This window comes from Pan paniscus, chromosome 1 (genome assembly GCF_029289425.2).
Source record: "Pan paniscus chromosome 1, NHGRI_mPanPan1-v2.0_pri, whole genome shotgun sequence".
Lineage (NCBI taxonomy): Eukaryota > Metazoa > Chordata > Mammalia > Primates > Hominidae > Pan > Pan paniscus.
This window is the reverse complement of record NC_073249.2, coordinates 141832417-141855516: the sequence shown is the minus strand read 5'-3', so window position 1 is coordinate 141855516 and position 23100 is coordinate 141832417. Positions and strand designations below refer to the sequence as shown.

The window sequence follows — 23100 nt, the reverse complement described above, 5'->3', positions numbered from 1 at the left end:
GATCCCTATATAGGCTCAAGGGAAGGTTTCTTTTCTTTTCTTTCTTTTCTTTTTCTTTTTCTTTCTTTTTTTTTTTTTTTTTTTTGAGACAGAGTCTCCCTCTGTTGTCCAGGCTGGGGTGCAGTGGTGTGATCTCTGCTCACTGCAACCTCCACCTCCCAGGTTAACACCATTCTCCTGCCTCAGCCTCCCGAGTAGCTGGGACTACAGGCGCGTGCCACCATGCCTGGCTAATTTTTTGTATTTTTAGTAGAGATGGGGTTTCACTGTGTTAGCCAGGATGGTCTCGATCTCCTGACCTCGTGATCCGCCTGCCTCGAGCAGGTGTCAGCCACCGCGCCCAGCTTTAAGGGAAGGTTTCTTTAAAATGAGAGACCATTGAGCAAATCTGCATGCTGAGGGAAAGCAGCATGGAAGAAAGAAAAGCTGAAAGGAAAGGAATAGTTGAATGGATGCTGGTGGCTGAGGAGGGCAGGTCCTCTGAGTGCATAAGGGCAGAAAGGTGGTGCCCGTTTTGATTAGCAGGTGGGCAGGGCTGCAGGACCTGGCAGGATTCTGTGCTATTCAGACCCTGTTTTCTCTGTGAAATAAAAATCCAGTCACCTGGTAAGAGAGAGCAGCAGGGGAGAGGGTGAGGTTGGGGTGTTTTAGAAAAGTAATACAGGCTGAAAGCCTAAACAAGTGGTCATACCTTCCAACCAATAATTTCACTTTTTAAATCTATCCCAAGAAAATAATTTGAAATGCAATAAAAATTTATAACTAGATATTTGTTTGTAGGATTATTTACAATAATTGGAAACAAGCAAGAAAAGAAATTAGAATGCTTACCAATACGAGAATGGTTTAAAATTATGCTATAGAATTCAATTCATCTAAAATTATGTTTTAGACAGATACTTAGTGTCATTGTAAAATACTTGTGACATAATGGTAAATATTAAAAGCAGTATTTAGAAGTTCATATGAGGTATATATGGAATGACTAGAAGAAAATGAAACAAAATATTAATAGAGGTTTTTCTTCTTGAGAGGTAGTATTATGGGCCATTGTTATTTTCTTCTTTTTTAAAAATGTTTTTGGCATTTAAAAAATAATGGATATATTTACTTTAAATACAGGAATAATAATTTTAAAGTCTTAAAATTTAACCAAGATAATTATTAAAACCAAGCGATTGCATGTTTTCTAATGCTAATATTTTAGGTGGTCATATTTAATGTCCAAATTCCACTTTGTCTTTCCTAGGTCATCCAGAAATTTATCCTTTAGTATTAACCACCAAGACCCAAGAAATATTTAACTGCCGAATAGATGAAGATGTCACAGATGAACAACCTTATAAGCTTATCAAAAAAGAAGACATTTTTGAGGACCTGCGCAACAGAGCTGCAGTATCTGATTTCCACCCAGTCAAAAAAATTGTCCAGGTAAGCACAATATCCCTATTTATTTTCAGTCCTACCTCAAGAAGTTCCTGGTAGATAATAACAAAAGTTGGAGAGGTTGTTGGTTCAAATCTGGCCCCATTGCTTTGGGCAAGTGCTAGCTTGCCCACCCCTCCTTGGGAATCCTGTTTGATGATCCTCTGTGAAAAGCAAAGTTCCATCAATGACTTGTTATCTAATCCCACACCCAGAAAAGCTCATCCTTGCCCAGTTTTTGTTTTGTTTTGTTTTGTTTTTTGAGGCAGGGTTTCACTCCTGTCTCCCAGGCTAGAGACGCAATCATGGCGCACTGCAACCTCCGCCTCCCAGGTTCAAGCAATCCTCCCGTTTCAGCCTCCTGAGTAACTGGGACCACAGGCACAGGCATGCCCAACTGATTTTTGTTTTTATAGAGACAGGGTTTTGCCATGTTGCTCAGGCTGGTCTCAAACTCCTGAGCTCAAGTGATCTTCCCGCCTTGGCCTTCCAAAATGCTGGGATTGCAGGCATGAGCCACCGTGCTCCGCCTTTGCCCAGTTTTAACTAGAATATGAATCTATCCTTATTTTCTGCTTTAATTGTTTAATTCATAATTTTGGTTCTGATTTATCTCTATGCATGCTACAGAGCACAATACCAAACAAAAACTGCTTCTTTTTTCCTGTTAGAAGTAAAAGTGCATGTATATTTCCCTGGATGCATTATGTTTTTAAGAGCTTTTTAAAGTTAATAAAATAATTTTGCAATTTGGTGTTATCAGCCATAGATTAGCACAATGGTTATCTTCTATAATTGGTTGATTAGCGAAATGTGAATTTTGTGTTGGCATCAAAATAAACTGAATGACCATTGAACATTAACTTCCTATCTCAATTATATTCTTGTAGGAATATCCTGGAAATGAGCTTCTGCTTGTTTATGACAAAGACTTCAAATATGGACTTAACTTTTATCTTATTGCAACTGAAGAGGGCAAAGAAAACTATTTAAATGTGAGCAAACCCCAAGCCCTTGTAATTTGTTTGTTTTTGTTGTGGTTGTGGTTGTTTTTGAGATAGGCTCTTGCTCTGTCACCCAGGCTAGAGTGCAGTGGCACGATCATGGTCACTGCAACGTCAATCTCCCAGGCCCAAGTGATCCTCCCACCTCAGCCCCCCAAGTAGCTGAGACTACAGGCGTGCACCACCACGTCAAGCTAATTTTGTTTATTTTTTGTGGAGATGAGGTCTCATATGTTGCCCAGGCTGGGCAATTTGCTGATTAGCAGAAGGAAGCAGAAGCGGTACCTCTGGGGGGATCCCTATACATAGTGATGATTATTCTTGTTCAGCTCTGTTTCTTTGGGACCCAGATCAGGTTCTGGCACCTAGAATAAGTAAGCAGTAAATGGGGGATGAACTAAATCAAGTATCTCAGGGTAGCAGATTTGCCCTTCGTTGACCTCGTGAGAGAGGAAACAGTGAATCTGGAGTACCGCTTTCCTTGTTCTCTTCTTGCCATCTCCACAACTTTGAGTAAGTTACTGAGCCTCTCATTGGTAAAATGGTGGCACCATTATTGCACATTTCCAGGGCTTTCATGAGGATTCATATAGGTAAAGCCCTTTGTTCAAGGTAGGTAAGAAAGGTAACAGATGTATGAGACTCTCTTTCCAATCTTCCATTCCTGTTTGGTCAAATTGAAGGAAGCAATTTGGGAGGTTTGTTTAAATTGTTTGAGGATGACAGAGAGGTTTGTGTGGCTGTCCGATAAGCAATAAGAATAAAGGGAAACCATATAATTAAAAAAATATCTAGGCTGGGCACAGTGGCTCATGCCTGTAATCCCAGCACTTTGGGAGGCTGAGGCGGGATCACTTGAGGCCAGAAGTTCCAGATGAGCCTGGGTAACATGGCAAGACCCTGCCACCGCAAAAAATAAAAATATTAGCCAGGCATGGTAGCACGTGCCTGTAGTCCCAGCTACTTGGGAGGCTGAGATGGGTGGATCACTTGGGCCGGAAAGGTGGAGGTTGCAGTGAGCCATGATCATGCCCCTGCACTCCAGCCTGGGTGACAGTGAGACCCTGTCTCAAAAAGAAAAAAAAGTAAAATAAAAGCTAACAGTTTATAATTAAAAATCATCTTTCATTTAGCCTTAACATTTTCAATTTTAGTTTTATGATTGTTGTTCTGTTTTTAATTTTTTATTGTAATGAAATATTTTAAATGTTTAGAAAAAACTAGAGAGCAGTATAACAAATATCTACACTTAATTATCCAGAATTTTAAAATATTAATTTTTATTATATTTACTTTAAAACTTTTTTAACAAAAGAAATAAATATTACAGACAATATTCCACTCCCTCTCGTATCCTCCCTAATTCCATTTTCTTCACTCCTCCCTATAAGGAACCATTATTCTAAATTGTTACATATTGTTCTTGTCTGTGGTTTTACACTTTACCATATATTTATGTTCTACAATAATGGATCTTATAGTCTTATTAACTTAACATTCACATAAAAATTGTGTCATTTTTATACTCAGTCTGCAACTTCATTTTTCACCAAATTATAAAATTCTAGGATCTATCAATATCAGTACATTTAGATACCATATATATGTAGGTCAAATTTGTTCATTATAACTGCTCTATGGAATTTTATTTTATGGTTTTACCACACTGTCATCAATCCATTCCTCTATTGATATTCATTTGGTTGATTTTTTTTTTTTACTATTACAAATAAAGCAGCAGTGTGTGTATATATATATATGTGTGTGTGTATATATATACACATCTATATGTAGAGATGTGTATATATATGTGTATATATATATCAGCAGTGTGTATATATATATATATACACATCCATATGTAGAGATGTGTATATATATCTCTTCTTGTCTACTGTCTTTTTCTTCTTTCTATATGCTTGATACCTCTTTTTTCTTTTTCCTTTTTTGCTTTGTTTCCTTTTCATAATTCAAAAGTGTGAATTGACAAAAAAAAGTAAAAAGGTGCTTAATGAATTTATATAAAAGTAAAGTTTGTTGCAAAATATATATATACATAAAGCTATAACCTAAACTTGGGCATACATTGTAGAATGCTATTTATTTTACTTTAGCCCCCAGAAGTACCAGAAGAACAAGAAGAATATAAAGAACATATTCCTGAAGATGTGTATATTTATAAACCACCTGTCTCTAAACCATGGGTTTCTTTGGGCAGTGAAAAAGAAATTGAGGAAGAATCAGTTACGGAATCTACAAAGCAGGTTAGAGGGTTATATATGATCTGTAATCATTACCTCCCTGTAGCTGAACAACACTTATTCCTGAGGGATTCATAAGGTTTACTGTGTTTGCTATGGAGGCATAGTTTTTGGTGTGTTGTTTTGGTTTGCTTTTATAGAAGAATGGTCATTGTCTTAAGTGGGTGTTATGAGTTGAATTTTGTCTCCAAAAAATGGTATGTTGAACTTCTAACCTCCAGCACCTCAGAATGTGATTCTATCTGAAAATAGGGTCATTGCAGGTATAGCTATTTAAGATGAGGTCATACTGGAGTAGGGGAGGTCCCTAATCCAATACGACTGGTATCCTTGTGATAAGATGGCCATGGGATGACAAAGACACACAGGGAGAATGGCATGTAAAGAAGCAGGCAGAGACTGGAAAGATGGATACACAAACCAAGGAACACAAGGATTGCTGGCTGTCACCAGAAGTCAGGACAGAAACAGGGAACAGATTCTCCCTCAGAGCCTTCAGAAGGAAACAACCCTCAAACACATCAATTTCAAACTTCTAGCCTCCACAACTGTAAGAGAATAAGTTTCTGTTGTTTTAGGCAACCCCATTTGTAGTACTTGGTTATGGCAGCTGTAGGAAGCTAATATAGTGGCATTCCCTCTCAAAGGAACTCCTGTGAGGGGGAATTGTGTATGAGTGGTTTATTAGGAAAGTGCCCCAGAAGAGAACATGACAAGCGCTGAACAGGGATATGGAGGAAGCCCTGCCAGGCTGCACTCTCAGGCAAAAGTCTGCAGAGGGAAGGCTTCAGCCAAACCCAAAGAGGTACTCTGGAGTGTAAATTATACCTCAGAGTTGTCCCACACAGAAGCCAAGGAGAGGGGTTTATGTATCCCTCCTGCCAGTCCACCATTAGTCAAGATGAAACTGCCAGTTACTTCCTGTTCTTTGCATCTGCTGGCAAAGTGGTCCCAATAGCCCTAGAGCAGCCCTCCAAAGAGGAGGAGCGGGTGCTGCTCATGTGAATGGAAAGCATGCAGAGCTGGAGGTGCTCACAGAAAGTGCACAAAGGGCTCTGAGTGGATCTGAGCAGAGTACCAACATTGCCTACACATCAGTTTTTCTTCAGGGACTTCATTATGTTACCTTTACTGTTTACATGTGTTACAGATTACATATATGATTTCTCGAAAACGAAGTGAATTTGGTGCACCAATTAAGTTCAGTGACCAGAATGCTTCCAGTGTAAAAGATGCCTATATTGAATGTACAGCCTACCCAGATAAAAATTTTACCCTTAAACAACTTGAAAAAGATGTTGGCATGCAAGTAATCCCCCAAATAAAGGACATAAGCACTCAGACAAAATGGTAAGTATGTGATGGGTGTATGTAATTTTATAGCCAGTTACAGTAAAATCTAGTAACTTCCATTATTATTTTGAGAGCTCTTTATAATAAATAGAAATGGATTAATGATGATGACACATAGATCTCCACAGAGTAATTCAATTCAGGAAGATCTAATTATATTCAATAATGCCTTTAAAAATCATAACAGGAAAATGAGATACAAGTATGGAAGATTGTAAAGACTGGAGTGGGAAAATGAGTGATGCTGTTTATCATGACAGTGCTGGTCATCTCTCATCTGGCATATTACCATGCCCCTCATTGCTCTGTTCTACTACCTAAGTCATCATTCTTAAACATCAAATCAGATGGTGTTACTTCATTGTCTAGGTTTCTTCTCTGGCTTTCATCACTTAAAAAATACATCCATCCAGAGCCCTTAGGATGGCATATGAGGTTCTCCTTCCTCTATGACGAGGCACTGTCTGCCTCTCCAGTCCCATCATCCCTTGTTCCTAAACAAGCTCTCTGTGTGCCAGCCCTATGAGTTGCTTCCAGTTCCCAGAATACCTGCGGTTCCACCTCCTCCTGCCATTGCCCATGCTGAATCTTCCTCCTCTCAGTAAGTGGTAATGATATTGTTCTAATTACTCAGACCAAAAGCCTTGGATTTTGTTGGGTCTATCTTCAAAATTTACCCACTGCTATTACCTTAGACCATTCATCATCATCTCCTGCTTGGATTACTGTAATTCCTTCTAAGTGGGCTTCCTCTAGCCATCCTTTCTCTCCTGCATTCAGTTCTCCATAGAGAAGCCCTGGTAATCCTATTAAAATGCAAGTCAGATCATGTCACTGATCAAAACCTTCCAATGGCCTGTCATCCCAAATGAACCTACAAGGCTTCATATGATCTAGATCCCTTTACCCCTCTGCCCTAATTTCCCACAGTTCTCCCTGCTCATCCATCCAGCCACACTGGCTTCCTCATTCCTTGATTCACCACGCATACTCATACCTGATGTGTTTAAGCTTACGAGTCATTTACATAGAATGCTCTTCCCTTGTGCTTATTCCCTCCTTCATTCAGATCTCTGCTCAAATGAGGTGTTCCCTGACACTCCTATATAAAAGCAACAACTTGGCCGGGCACCGTGACTCACGCCTTTAATCCCAGCACTTTGGGAGGCTGAGGTGGGCTGATCACGAGGTCAAGAGATCGAGACCATCCTGGCCAACACGGTGAAACCCCGTCTTTACTAAAAATACACAAATTAGCCAGGCGTGGTGACGTGTGCCTGTAATCCCAGCTACTTGGGAGGCTGAGACAGGAGAATTGCTTGAACCCACGAGGTAGAGGTTGCAGTAAGCCAAGATAGTGCCACTGCACTCCAGCCTGGCGATAGAGCGAGACTCCATCTCAAAAAAAAAAAAAAAAGAAAGAAAGAAAGAAAAAAGGCAACAACTCCATTACCATCTATCCCCTTACTCTATTTTTCTCCACTGTGCCATAATCACTTGATTTGTGTTTTTCGTCATCTCTCTTCTCTTCACTCTGCCCTTGGAATTTAAGCTCTATGAGATAAAAACTTTGTATATTTTGTTTACTGCTATGTTCCCAACTCCTAGGACAGTTCCTGGCATATATTTATTAAATGGAGGGGAAAAAAGAATGGAGGAGGGAAAACAGGAAGAAAAGGACATAGGTAAGGAAGAATGTGCAGAATGATGACAGACTTGAATTCAGTGTTAAGTGAAGAGCTATGAAATACACAGTGAGACAAGTCATGACCAGGAGAATCAGGGCTCAGCACCATGGAATGCAATACAGAAGATACTTTTCAGATCTATGTGAACTAACAGGTTAAAAACCATGAAAGTGCAATGTTAAAGTCAGGGCATATATATATATATATGGACTCCAAAAGTTGGGCCAAGAAATGAGTCAGAAACAAGAGAAGAAGATGAACAGACAGGCCAAAACAAGAGGCGGTAAAGAGAAAGGCAAGAATTGGTGGTCAAGTCCTGGCAGGGAAAGAGGACATCAGACATCCATAAATATCAAGAAGTGAGGGCAAGAGAGGAAGGAGAGAGGTTATATATTAGTACCAAATGAACTTGAATTTTGAGACAAATTTCTAAGTCAAGCCAGCCAGAGATTTATTTTATGTTCCTACTAGGGTACAGACAAGTACCAAGAATGAGTCAGCCAGGGTAGACTCAGTAGGTAGACTCAGAATACAGACTAATAATAATAATACTGGCAGTGTTCCTACATAGAGGGAGTAAACAGATGAGAAATAAGGGCAGGTCTTGACCCACAAAATGAAAAAACAATTTTTTCAAAGAATTAAAAGGAACTCAAATGGTTTAAACCTAGGTGACTGGGAGAATGCTGGTACCATGCATTACAAGCAGGAAATTGGGAAGGGTAGCTGGTATGAGGTAGAGAAAGTAGGATATGTGATTATATTGGAGGGAGTCAAGAAAAATCAAAGATGAATTTCAAAGAATAATGACAGTGAAAGCAAATGCCTAGTGTTCCCACCACATACCAGGCATTCTTCTAAGTGCTTTACACACATCAATTCAATCCTCACAAGTGCTCTCTGAGGTAGGCACTATCCCCATTTTACAAATAGAGAAACTGAAGCAAAGAGAGGTTAAAAATGAAAGCCCAATGTTTCGGGCATAATTTAAACCTGAAGCAATAATGAATGGTTTTGCTGAAAAACAACAAAACAAATCATATTTCGAAAGTAAGAGTGACTCTTAGGCATGTTGCTACTTTGATAAAACCACCAAGCAATATATCATTTTTTTTTTTTACTTAACCCTGTCTAGAGAGCAGAAATTAAAAGGTGAAGCTGAGAATTGAACCCAAATCTCTCTGGTTCCAATACTAATATTATTTCTTTCTACCACTCTGCCTTCTGCTATGGATACTGACCTAAACAAGGAAGAAAAATGAATTATTCTAAAAACTCCCTTTACCCCTTTGTCTGATTACTCTCCATTTAATATATTACCTCTCACAGAGACATTCTGCATTGTGCTGACATTTGTTCAACAAACACAAATACTATGTAATATTTTGTTGATCATTTAAAATGTGCTAGGCACTGTTTTTAAAGTTTTGCATGTATCAACACATTCAATTCTTACAATGACACTATGAACTAGCTACTTTAAGAATTTCATTTAGAGATGAGAACACAGGCACAGAAGGTTAGATAATTAGCTCAGGGGTCATATAGCTAGTAAATGATAGAACCAGGCTTCAAAGCCAGGCAGCCAATCACCAGAGTCCACACTCTTAATGATTGTGCCCTGTGACTTTTCCAAGCTCTACATGCCAAGATCAAGGGCTCACCCAGTCTAATACTTGAGATTGATAAAGCCCAGAGTTACAATGCCATATGAGGTGTTCACATACAGAGGCCACTAAGAGCATACTTGATGGAGCAAGACTTCCTGCCACCATCACTGCTGAAATGTATCTTATTCCTAGTTTTGTATGTTTAGAGCAGAGTTTCTCAACTTCAACAAATTGACATTTGGGGCTGGATAATTCTCTTTGAGGGAAGGCTGTCTTGTGCTTTGTAGGGTTTTTAACAGCATCCCTGGGATCTATTCACTAGACACCAGTAGCATGTCTAGGTTGTGACAACCAAAAATGTTTCTAGACATTGCCAAATGTCCCATGAGGGGGTGAAGTGGACACTGACTTAATGAAATGAAGAGAGAGAGAAAACAATAAAGATGGCAAAATGTTAATAATTGATGAATCTGGGTGAAGGGTGTGTGGGAATTCCTTATACCCTTCTTACAACTTTTCTATAAGTTTGAAATGATTTCTAAGTAAAAATTTTACAAAAATAAGATCTTTTTGATTATGTTGGAGAGAAATTCACGTAGCCTTTGAATAGTGGTCAATATCAGTTGTCTAGGATAAAGAAAATCCAATGTATATAATTTAAATATAAAATAATATCCTAACATCATTGTCACAGAGACACACTTTTGACCTGTTGTGGCCCATATTTGCTCTTCTTTGACCTAATCTTTAGTATTGAATTTTCTTTTAATATATTAGGACATATCCTAAAAATGCTACTACGCAATATTATCCAAGAGAATTCTCAGAAGAGGAAAAAGAGACACTCAAACAATCAAAGCCTTTGGTTGATTTTCTTAACAATGCATCCATAAGGTAAAAAATTGCATATTAAATTTTAAAAATAAAACATAAAATGTATATGTTTACATAGAATAACAGGTCTAAATAAACAATTCCATATAGGGTATCTAGATAAAAAGTATGAAGACAGTTGTCAGGTGTGACACATTCTACAGATTCTCAATATTTATTTCCTTTCTATTGCTAAGCAACATCTTAGCCCTATCAAGCTAAGGCCACATCAAACTGTGTGAGGAGTTGAGTGTGTGAGGATGTTTTCCTAATTGCAGATTAACATTTACTTGTATTTACCAGGGTTACTTTTATGTAATTCTTTTTCTCCACTCCTCACTCCTCTTCCTCATTAACTTTTTATAGGATGAGGAGAATGCTGTGGCCATTATTATGATGGTAAGTATTTGCAAAAATATCTTTGTAGATGAGAACCTGAATTTAATTCAAATGTCTTTTTGGACATTTCACTCTTATCACCAATTCCTGTGTTCCTGCACTCTTGCTGGCTTTGAAAGAGAAGCATCTTCAAAATGCCCCCTAAGCTGTTAGTAGGACCCTGGGTAGAGTTCTGGGGCTTCTAAACCAGAGAAACAGCTTGACAAGTTCTCACCAAGCTGATACTAGAGTTTAGAGAAGTGGATCCACTGGAGGACAAGTCTGCCAGTTATACTCAATAGGCTGGTTTCTATTTCTTTCTAAAATTAAAAACTTGGTGGTCAAGTTCATATATAGCCCAAGTTAAACTTTTTTATTTTTAAGAAATGTCATTGGTTCTTTCATACTGGATTAAATATCCTAAAAATTCCAACAACTCTCAAAGTTGTTACCTATGCCTAGGGAGACTCTGGCTCAAAAATTCAGTTAATGATTCAGAGAGAACATTATTTGCCACTCACTTACAGGAAGGATGCTATAATTTTTGCTATACGGGCAATGAGGTAGAAACAAGAAAACCTGAGTTTCACCCTCCCCTTATCAAAATTTAGTAGTCATTACAATTTTTCCTGTAAGAATATTCAAAATGAGAAGTTTGTTTACATATAATCAATATCCAGAGAAAACTAGATCTTGAGGGAATAAAAAAATGTTCAAAATAAATCCACATTGTATATTATCTTTAGACCTGGGCTTTTATTCTTCCCTATGAATTGCCATGCTTATAAAGAAAAGAATAGTGGGCAGCTTTATGATTCCATCCCTGAGATGTGGGAAGGAGAAGCCAGATCTATAAGAAGAAAGAGGAAAATTGGCACAGGAATTATAATAGCACTGGCCCAGAGTGGATAAGAAACCCATGTTTATATCACTGCAAACATAACTTCCAGCTTTAAAACTGCTTAAGGTTTATTCAATAGTTTTTAATTAAGGTAAGCCTGATTTTGTTCTGGAAGAAAGCCCTTTTAGAAATGAGAAATTTCTTTCTCATAGAATTTTATCTAAAACAAACTTAAGGGAAGCATTATTTGCAAAAGAAGGCAATGACATGAGATGAGAGACAGGAACTTCAGGGGGATTCACAAAACAACTAAGAAACCTTCCTTTCGGGGTTAAAATTCCTAGACAACAGTTTTGCTAGCCTCCAATTTGTTACTCTCGGGAGCTACATGGTTCCAGGAAAGCAAGAAACCAGAAACCAGAAGAAAGATGTGTTTTCACTTCTTCCGTTTGAATTACTTCCCCGTTCTGGCTAAGGAGGTAGAATCAGGAAACCAGATCGAAAGCCACGTCTTTAACTTTTCTCTTGAGAATTCCCTTCTCATTTGGGCTTAACCAGAAAGAAATATGATTTAGAAAATGCTCACTAATGCTTCTACTGGAAACTGTTTAAGCCTCGAGAGTCCGCTACACAGGGTTATTCAATGTTCAATGTGCTTATGAATCACCTGAGGACTCTTGTTAAAATGCAGGTTCTGACTCAGTAAGTCGGGTGGAGCCTGCGACTCTGCATTTCTAACAGCCCCAGGTCATGTTGGTGGTCACTGGATCACACTTTAAGTGGCCAGGTCTTAGGAAAGGGGTCTATTTTGAAAGATGAAATACAAGAAGAATTTAACCAAGGGAGGACTCAATTAGGCAATGACTGGTAGTGTAATGATCAATGACAGAGGTATCAAACGGTGCCCTTTTTTATATTTTAGGAGTATCTATTTTTACTGTTTATATTGAACTATCTAAAGGATTTTTTCTTATTTTAAGAAATTCATAATTGAGAACCACTTTTTCAACTTACCACACCTATATAAAACCAAGAAGTTTACAGTTTTGATCAGTAGGGTAAAACCTTGGGTGGCATTCTAATTGTGGGAGGGCTCTTAGCAACTTTGGGAGTATGCAGAGCTTTCAGATCTAAGCATAAAAAGGGACAATAACTATCATAGTAACTACTTTAAGACAGGAGCCTGTCAAACCAAGGTCCCTAGACTATTAGCAAATGATTGTAGCACTCAGATGGTATCTTAAAGGAGCAATGTTAGTATTTTTAGCAGGATAATTTTTCATTTTGGGGACTGTCTCATGCATTGCAGGAGGTTTGGTAATGGAATTAAACACAGTAGCACCTCCCAGGCATTGTGACAACTAAAACTACACACACACACACACACACACACACACTCACACACTTCTAAACTCCAATTCTTCCCTTGTTCAGAATCTCTTATTTGTTGTTTTGAATTACATATGTATTGGGGCTATCCTGTTAAGGATAAGTGATCATTTAGTACAGAATATGCCTAAGAAAACTGCCATTTGTGACAGTTGGGGCTTTCCAGGAAGCAAATGACATCAAGTTAGAGGCAGACGTTTACTGAGGATTACACTGTGAAAAATAAAGGAGGAGGAGACAGGACCGGGAAGGTAGAGCATCAGACAAATTCTCAGCCTACTTAGCAGGAGCTCCAGAGCAAAGATACCTGCTGTGGGAGTGCTGCACAAGGAGGACTGGCCAGGCCCAGCCATCCCTGCAGCTGCATGCTCAGGCATTGGCCTGGAGAGAGTACAGCCTTGGCTTGGAAACTGAGGCAGATCATGAAGTTGCTCGAGGTTCTGAGTAACATGCCACCATGATGTTTTTTTCTCTTAAGTCATTTATTTCACATGAGGTTAATCATTATTACCAAATATAATTGAGAATTATTATTTTTTTTCAGTATAAATGAAGGAGGAGGAGTTGCTAAGATAGTCACATTATTGGATACTAAAAACCAATATCTTAATTGCTTTTTTATTTTTACAAATTAGTGTTGAAATAGCCCTGCAGCAAAATGAAATCATGAACACATTTATTGATGACTGGAAATACCTCGCAGAAGAAGAAGGCACCTTTGGGGACAAGACCGATACCTACCTGAAAGAGTACCAGTCCTTTACCGACCTTCATAGCCCAATGGAGAAAATGATTACCTGTGTCTCATGGCATCCAACTATCTATGGTGAGATGGAAATGATGGGGATTCCTTTTTGTGATAACATTGAAATTGTCTGTTGCTTTCATATGTAAAATTGCAAACTAGTTCAATGTCAATAAGACACCTTCCATTTGCTCTGTACTCGCTAGGTACCTGCCATGTGCTTTCCATGCCTTCACTGTCATGTGTCCTCCCAAAAACCCTGTAGGACACACACCTGTCATTATCTCTGTTTCACAACAAAAGGACCCAAGCTCAACTCAGGGAAGTGACTCGCCCAGGTCACCCAGATGGCATAAGGCAGAGTCTGGGTTGGGCTTGGGCCTGTTGCTCTCCCAAGGCTAAATTTCTTCCTCTAACACTGCCTTTCTGATTACTAGACAAGAGAGGCAATGTGCCTCCTTTAAAGAGCTCAGCAGCCAAGGGTGGTAGGTAGGGATGTGCACAGATGGAAACATGGAAAGAGAGAGGTATTTGTCCTCTTTCTTCCTCCTTTCACCCTACACTGGCCCTTTTCTCACAAAAAAGAAACAAAACAAGATTTTCTTTTCTTCCAAAATCTTCTGAGTCCCCTGTATATTTTATACTAACAGTACATGTCAGTTTGGACCAGCCAGATTTCAAGTGCTAAATAAGTAGCATGTAACTATTGGCAACCACATTAGCCAGCAGAGCTCTAAGAAAACTCCTGCTCTCCTGTGGGCAAAGTGAAAATCAAGAGTGGCTGTGTAGAAAAGCAAAAGCTAGATACATCTCTCCATGTATAGTTGCTGCCAACTTTAATTTCTACATGTGTTTCCATCAGGGCTAATAGCTGTGTCGGTGGCTGTGCGACTTTCTTTTGAAGACAGAGTTCACTTTTCTGATAAATTATTGCTGCAGCCATCACTGATTCTTTTCTGGAGCTTCTCTGATCCTATACATCCTCAGGTAATTAGGGAGAGTTGCCTACATAGCCTAAATTTTCAAATACTACTTTCATGTATACCTTTAGCAGTTTTTATTGCAAAGTACTTTATAATCATGTAATGTTGTAAACATTTATAAAGTTAGGCTTTCTTCAATGCAGAACTTGTCATCATTCAATTTGAGCAAAACTAAAGTTTACAATTTGTTTATTGAACAAATCAACATGCTATTTTTTTCAAAGATTGTAAAAGGAATGTTTAAACTATTTTTAAAACAAACTCTTTTATGGACTTTACTTGAATACTAATTGGTCAAATGCAAATAGATTTTAGTTTCACATGAGTTTCCTCAATTCCAAGGATCACTGGGTAATAAATAAAGGTGAATGTGTGGGAGAGCACTGGGGAGTGGTAGGGACTGCGGCCTTGGAGAGTGCATTATCCGTCTCTAGGCTGGCTGCCCTCTTGTTGCCAGGTGGCCCCATTGTCAAGAGAATTGAGAAATTTGGAATTTTGTATGAAATCGCCCAATTTTAAATAGCTCAACTAAAACCAAGCCAAAACACACAAAAACCCCACTCAAACCAACCAAAACACATAGCAATTCAAATAAAATGAGGCTGAAGGCTGGGTTTGCTACACAGGGTTCTAGTTTTCATGGTCTGCTCAATAGGAGATCTGCCTAGTGGGTGGGTGGTGTATAGTGTTAGATTAAGTTATTTCAATGTTTTAAATATAATAATATTTTGTTTCTAAAAAGTATTCATAATTAAGACTTTCCCTAAAAAACCCTAGCCTCCCCTTCTTCCTTTCCCCAATTCTTTTGAATTAAGGTAGTTTTACTGTAATAGATTCTAGATACTTTAATGATTATAGACCCAGAGATCAAAATGATAGCTATAAAATTAGACTTTTAACTGTCTTAATATTATTTTCTCAGCATGATCTTAATCTGTTTTCTCATTCTTTGATGAATTTGCTGGGTTTACTTTAGTTAATGCTGGAGAGCCCAGATGACATCTTCTGCTTCAAGTTCTGTCCGAGTGATCCTAATATCATTGCTGGAGGCTGTATCAATGGGCAGGTACTTAACGGAATTTTTTTCAGCTATGTATTAATGTAGACAACCTTTGGTAATAAGTTTTGACTTGGCAGTTCCTTGGACTTAAGGATTCAATTCAGCAGAAGGAAGGCATGCCAATTGTGTGCCAGACACCACACCAGGAAGCAGGGTATAGAGACGTGTTACACATGGTATCAGCTCCTGAGGTGTTCACAGGGTAACCCAGCTTCAAAACTGAAACAGAATTGGGTGAAATCTATTTGTGTTGCTGGGACTGAACCACATATTGTATAAGATTCCATGGAAGAACAAAAGCTATAAGCATTACTATCTCTTGGAAAAAAAGGCCTCTTCTGAAATTTCCTTGGGAGTAGGAGTTAGGGGATGATCCAGAACTTAAACAGAAATTCACTAGAAAGCATACACACATCACTGAATTTATAGGCAGATATATGTGTATATATATATATAGATTATATATATATAAAGATTATATATATATGTATCTCAATACCGTTTGCTTTTATCTTCTTTTTAAGTTATCTAATATCAAATTTAGATCCTATCCTCCAATATCCTATTTCTCTAGTGAAGCAAAACAATCATAAAGCTGTTTTATGGTCAAAGTTTAAATTCATTGTGATTCAGTGGGTTTGACCATCAAAAGGGTATATGATTTTTGTGTGTGTGGTTTGAAAAACTTCCTTGTGGTTAAAATGTAAATGTCTGCAGCTTCCATGTCCATTTATCCAAAACCAAAATAACCAGGAAAACAATTTTTTCTCCCTCAGTTTTGTTCAACAATAACTGAGGGTCATAATGACTCAAAGCCCATCCTCCAAGCCCTGCAAATCCTGAAATGCCTTTTTCACTCATTACAAAGGTAATGTGACTTTATTTTAGAATATTTCAGAAAAGCACATGATGAAAATAAAATCACTTACAATTCTGTACTCCTGACATTTTGTTAAAACTTTAGTGTACTGAAATACCTTTTAGTCTTTGGAAACCTAATTTAGTGTTATATATCTACCTTATCCTGACTTGTTTTTTAAAAATGGCCTTCTAGATACATAAGAATTCAGAGTTGGCCATAATAGTCAATTCAATAGAAATAATCACTTCCCAGCCTTCTTTGGACAGTCGGGTGTTTGTACTCAATTCTGGAGTATGGGCTGTTTTTTCCTGGGTCCAAAGCAACTGGCCCTACAATCATAGCACACCTCCAAAAACAGGAAGAACTTTTCCTAAAGCAAAGGGAATTGCATGACATTTATTTTGGATTTTTTTAAAATACTGGCCTTTATTAATGTAAGCACAAAAATGAAAGTGCTAAAGATACTTTTAGAGAAGAAAACATTCTTTTTATATTAGCTTTAAAAATTGCTGACTTACTTAAGATATAAGCTACATTTGATTATCCCCTAAGGTGATTGACTTATCAGGCTACAAACCAATAGTTAAAAGAAAATTAAGACTCAATTAGATATTTTCTGAAAAGGTTATGATAACATTTATTTCCGTTTTAGATTGTCATGTGGGATATCACCGCACATGCAGATCGCATAGAAAACATTAAGGCAGGTGGTAGTAGAAGTAAAAGAGCCACACTGAAGGTAAGCTTTTTACAACATTTCACTTGCAAGTTTTTTCCATTGAAGAGTTTATGGAAAAGTACATAATATAGTTGCCAAGGCTAATAAAAACTCAAGAGAAAAAAGGAAAAAAAAAAAGAATGTTATTTCCCAAGCCTTCACCTGTGCTTGTGAACATGTTCTGAATCACTTTTATGTGGGCCCTTGATTAAAACACAATGAATCAAGTTGCACCATCTACCCAAGGATATGAAGTTCTGTCTGGTTGTTATTGTTAAATGAAATGAAGGGACCAAGTGACTTGCCTAAAGTGAGGTGATTGAAAGAGCACTGGACAGAAGAGCGGATACCCAGGCTGTGGACCATAGTCCTGTGAGTTTGGACATGCCACCTCACCTCAGCAGGATAGCTTTTCTCATGTATAAAATGAAGGGGTTACATCATATTTGATGATAATATACCATGATTTTGTGGGGCTATGGATTCTGTTAAGAGGGTTGAGAAGATTACTCCATACCTACCCACCATATTATGCATCTACTCCAGCCCAGTTCTTCAGCCTTAACATCAACAAGTCTCTTACCAAAGAATAGTGAGATGCAGCCTTCTATAGGCACAAAGAAATACTCCTTCTAAAATGAGATGTCTCATTGATTCTTTATGGAGTAGGTCAATAATACTTGTTAGGTTTAGAGAAATAGTCTTAGACCAAACTGAAGGGAAAAGTAGATAATCCTATTACCTAAATATATGATATAGAGAAACACTAATTTATGTTTTTCCTTGAACTGGTATATCTCTAAATTGTTCATTTTAATTGGGATGATGAGTAAAGTATGAGTTCATTCATCAGCCCTCTGAAATTAGCACTTAACTTTCTTTTAATATTTTTCAGCCTATGTTTCTCCTTGAACCGGAGAGTAATAAAGAAGCAATGTATATCAGACACTGTGCAGTCTCTTCAATAGAAAATGGACATAAGAAAGTAATTACAGATATACACTGGTTGTCTGACACATTTGAGGTGAGACTTGATGGCCTTATACTTTTCTCCTGCTGAATTACACATTTTCAGATTTTATGCAAAGAAGATGTTTCAAGTCAACAATTCATTTACACTTAAATTGTGAAATAACCAGGAACTAAGCATCAAAAAATGGGGTTACTGTTGCCAGACCAGTATCTGAGTTGGAGTAAGAATAAGGCCAATCTTTCAACTCAGTTGGTTTCTAACTAAAAAATGTGGGCGGTGTCAACACTGGTATAATACAATAGTGGAGAAGATGAGGGCTTGATGTGTAAAAATGAACTGCAAATATTTTACACCCTTAGCATGTATGAATTTAAGATTTATGATCTCAGATATCTGGGGGAAGGGAACCCTAAAGATCTGTGGCATACCATGTAATTTTGCTGGGCACAATCTGGAATTGAGTGTGCTGAGAGGCTGGTGGGTGAAAACTAGTTGTGCAGTCTGTGAGCCCAGCTGACTGCCCAGCTTCTGCACTGGTGTTTGTCTTTATGGTTGTACACTTACTTGACTATAACCTCACAAAGCATGGGATCTACAAATTTGGAAACTGGCAAGTTCCCCACATGTTTTCCTCAAGGGCATTAAAGATCTACTATGTACTTTGAAGAATTAACAGGTGAAATATCAAGAATATTCTGAGAAAATCACAAGCATTCTATACACCAATAACAGACAAACAGAGAGCCAAATCATGAGTGAACTCCCATTCACAATTGCTTCAAAGAGAATAAAATACCTAGGAATCCAACTTACAAGGGAAGTGAAGGACCTCTTCAAGGAGAACTACAAACCACTGCCCAATGAAATAAAAGAGGATACAAACAAATGGAAGAACATTCCATGCTCATGGATAGGAAGAATCAATATCGTGAAAATGGCCATACTGCCCAAGGTAATTTATAGATCCAATGTCATCCCCATCAAGCTACCAATGACTTTCTTCACAGAATTGGAAAAAACTAAAGTTCATATGGAACCAAAAAAGAGCCTGCATCGCCAAGTCAATCCTAAGCCAAAAGAACAAAGCCGGAGGCATCACGCTACCTGACTTCAAACTATACTACAAGGCTATAGTAACCAAAACAGCATGGTACTGGTGCCAAAACAGAGATATAGATCAATGGAACAGAACAGAGCCCTCAGAAATAATGCCGCATATCTACAACCATCTGATCTTTGACAAACCTGAGAAAAACAAGCAATGGGGAAAGGATTCCCTATTTAATAAATGGTGCTGGGAAAACTGGCTAGCCATATGTAGAAAGCTGAAACTGGATCCCTTCCTTACACCTTATACAAAAATTAATTCAAGATGGATTAAAGACTTGCGTGTTAGACCTAAAACCATAAAAACCCTAGAAGAAAACCTAGGCAATACCACTCAGGACATAGGCATGGGCAAGGACTTCATGTCTAAAACACCAAAAGCAATGGCAACAAAAGCCAAAATTGACAAACGGGATCTAATTAAACTAAAGAGCTTCTGCAAAGCAAAAGAAACTACCATCAGAGTGAACAGGCAACCTACAAAATGGGAGAAAATTTTTGCAACCTACTCATCTGACAAAGGGCTACTATCCAGAATCTACAATGAACTCAAACAAATTTACAAGAAAAAAACAAACAACCCCATCAAAAAGTGGGCGAAGGATATGAACAGACACTTCTCAAAAGAAGACATTTATGCAGCCAAAAAACACATGAAAAAATGCTCATCATCACTGGCCATCAGAAAAATGCAAATCAAAACCACAATGAGATACCATCTCACATCAGTTAGAATGGTGATCATTAAAAAGTCAGGAAACAACAGGTGCTGGAGAGGATGTGGAGAAATAGGAACACTTTTACACTGTTGGTGGGACTGTAAACTAGTTCAACCATTGTGGAAGTCAGTGTGGCAATTCCTCAAGGATCTAGAACTAGAAATACCATTTGACCCAGCCATCCCATTACTGGGTATATACCCAAAGGATTATAAATCATGCTGCTATAAAGACACATGCACACGTATGTTTATTGCGGCACTATTCACAATAGCAAAGACTTGGAACCAACTCAAATGTCCAACAATGATAGACTGGATTAAGAAAATGTGGCACATATAAACCATGGAATACTATGCAGCCATAAAAAATGAAGAGTTCATGTCCTTTGTAGGGACATGGATGAAACTGGAAACCATCATTCTCAGCAAACTATGGCAAGGACAAAAAACCAAACACTGCATGTTCTCACTCACAGGTGGGAATTGAACAATGAGAACACATGGACACAGGAAGGGGAACATCACACTCTGGGGACTGTTGTGGGGTGGGGGGAGGAGGGGGGATAGCATTAGGAGATATACCTAATGCTAAATGACGAGTGAATGGGTGCAGCACACCAACATGGCACATGTATACATATGTAACAAACCTGCACATTGTGGACATGTACCCTAAAACTTAAAGTATAATAATAATAAAATTAAAAAAAAGAAATAGCACTTGAACATAAAAAAAAGAATATTCTGAGAAATTAGAGTTGTAAGAGGTGATTATCATTATACCAGTTTTAAGAGGTATTCAAATGGATGATGCAAAGCAATGATACTTTTAAAAGTCATAATGAACCAAAATAAATAGCCCACGTATAGTTTCTGTGATATATTAAGTTTACATATAATAATGGGAGTTGTAATACAAGTAAAGGAACTTCATATCACTTCCATTTCAACACACACCATGCATGCAATTTAATTGAGATGATTTTAAATTTAAATGAAAATAACAGGCTGGGCGCAGTGGCTCACACGCCTGTAATCCCAGCACTTTGGGAGGCCGAGGCGGGCAGATCACGAGGTCAGGAGATAGAGACCATCCTGGCTAACATGGTGAAAGCCCGTCTCTACTAAAATTACAAAAACAAAATTAGCCGGGCGTGGTGGCCGGCGCCTGTAGTCCCAGCTACTCCGGAGGCTGAGGCGGGAGAATGGTGTGAACCCGGGAGGCGGAGCTTGCAGTAAGCCGAGATCGCGCCACTGCACTCCAGCCTGGCGACAGAGCGAGACTCCATCTCAAAAAAAAAAAAAAAAGAAAGAAAGAAAATAACAAATCATACAAAAATACAATAAAATCAAAATAGAGTATCAGACTCTGGAATGAAGTTAGTTTTCAAAGATGATTAATGTTGAAAGAAATCAGAAAGGAATGATTGACAGATTCAAAATATACACATATAAATTTCTAAATTAAAAAATAATGAGAGGCTGGGCATGGTGGCTCATTCATACCTATAATTCCAACACTAGGAGGCTGAGGCAGGAGGATGACCTGGAGTTTAAGACCAGCCTGGGCAACATGGCGAAACCCTGTATCTATGTAAAACCAAACAAACAAAAAATTAAATAATGAGAGGGATAAAGAGAGGTTAATTAATGGGTACAAATATACAGTTAGATAGAAGAAATAAGACCCAGTGTTTGACAGATTAGTAGGGTGACTATAATTAACAATAATCTATTATATATTACAAAATAGCTAGAAGAGAATAATATGACTGTTCCTAGTATAAAGAAAATAAATATTATTATTTAAGGTAATGGATAGCCCAAATACCCTGATTTCATCTTTAAACATTATATGAATGTATCACTATATCACATATACCCCCCAAATATGTCCATCAGCTATGCATCAATAAAAAATAAAAAGTAAAGAACAAATAACAAAATGGAGGAAAATATTTCTACCAAATACGGTAAATATAAAAATTTTTCATAAATAAGCAAAAGACATATAAAATAAAACAGTAAATCAACATGAAAATCATTCAGCCTTTCTAATATCAAAGAAATTAATAGTAAGGCAACAATAATGTGCCATTTTGGATTTATTTAATTTTTAAATGAAAAACGTGATTAATATGTTAAAAAGAATAAAGTGGTGAAACCAGAACACATTGCTGATTTCAACATAAAACTTTTGGAATGCAGTTAGTCAAGGTGGTTCTTAAGTCATCCAGATTTTCAAACTGTTTGACCAGTAATTCCAATTTTAGAGAATTCATACTAAGAAATGATCCAATTTGTATCTCTAGATACAAAATAATATGCATACCTTGAAAAATCATGTCACAGTGTTTCCATGAAAGAAGACTGGAAGAGAATATACGGGAGAATTATATATGATTCTAAAATATTCTGTTTTCTAAACTTCTATAATACTGTTATGTTTTTGGATTTTTAGTCATTAAAACATAAAACCTCAGAGCAAGCACATCTCTGGGGTCTCTGACTTCATTATAGCAGAAAAGCCTCAGTAGAGAGAGAGGTAACACCATGCAGGTTCTGGAATGAGTGGAAGTTGGTAGTTCAGGCCACAGAGATGTCCATCAGGTTTGTGGTTATTTGGCTTCTGGATGCCTGCAGACATGACCCAGGTGCCACCTATACCTTCCCCACCCCTGTTTTCACCTAACTTCATTTGCTGCTAGAAGCCCCACCTCTGTTTATTATTTTGCTCATCAGTTCTTTCAGGAGGTTAGAGAATTTAGGAAAGTCATGCGTTTCCCTCTCAGTTCCAGAGTGGCATCTTCACAGGTTGCCTCAAAGCCTGCTGCCTGCTTTGAGAGCTAGTGGGTTGGAATTTTGGACCTTCTAGGACCTGAGGAACCATAAACCCTCCTGTGAGTCCTCTGTGTGCATGCAGACTTATGCCCGTGATTACAAAAAGGTCAGGTCTTACAACAGTCATGGCACACTTTTATTTGGTGTCTCATTTAACACTTAGCCTCTTTCCCATTGATCTTACCTGCTTAGCAACCTCATAAAAGCATCTATGTTCGACTGCACAATTCAGTGAAAAACTGACAGAGCCTACATTTCTAATAATAAT

The 23100-nt window shown here is 37.9% G+C and overlaps 1 protein-coding gene across 2 annotated transcripts in view; it reads left to right on the top strand.

The window, feature by feature from the left end:
- The window catches only part of DNAI3 (dynein axonemal intermediate chain 3), a 74464-nt gene that overhangs the window by 19054 nt on the left and 32310 nt on the right, over positions 1-23100 (top strand). For both annotated transcript variants that reach the window (XM_003805290.5, XM_063600036.1), the window contains exons 4-13: positions 1250-1431; positions 2316-2420; positions 4544-4693; positions 5841-6040; positions 10119-10235; positions 13458-13648; positions 14430-14554; positions 15527-15616; positions 17125-17211; positions 18086-18214. In XM_003805290.5, the coding sequence (XP_003805338.3) occupies positions 1250-1431; positions 2316-2420; positions 4544-4693; positions 5841-6040; positions 10119-10235; positions 13458-13648; positions 14430-14554; positions 15527-15616; positions 17125-17211; positions 18086-18214 (1376 nt within the window). The remainder of the gene's footprint in view (positions 1-1249; positions 1432-2315; positions 2421-4543; positions 4694-5840; positions 6041-10118; positions 10236-13457; positions 13649-14429; positions 14555-15526; positions 15617-17124; positions 17212-18085; positions 18215-23100) is intronic.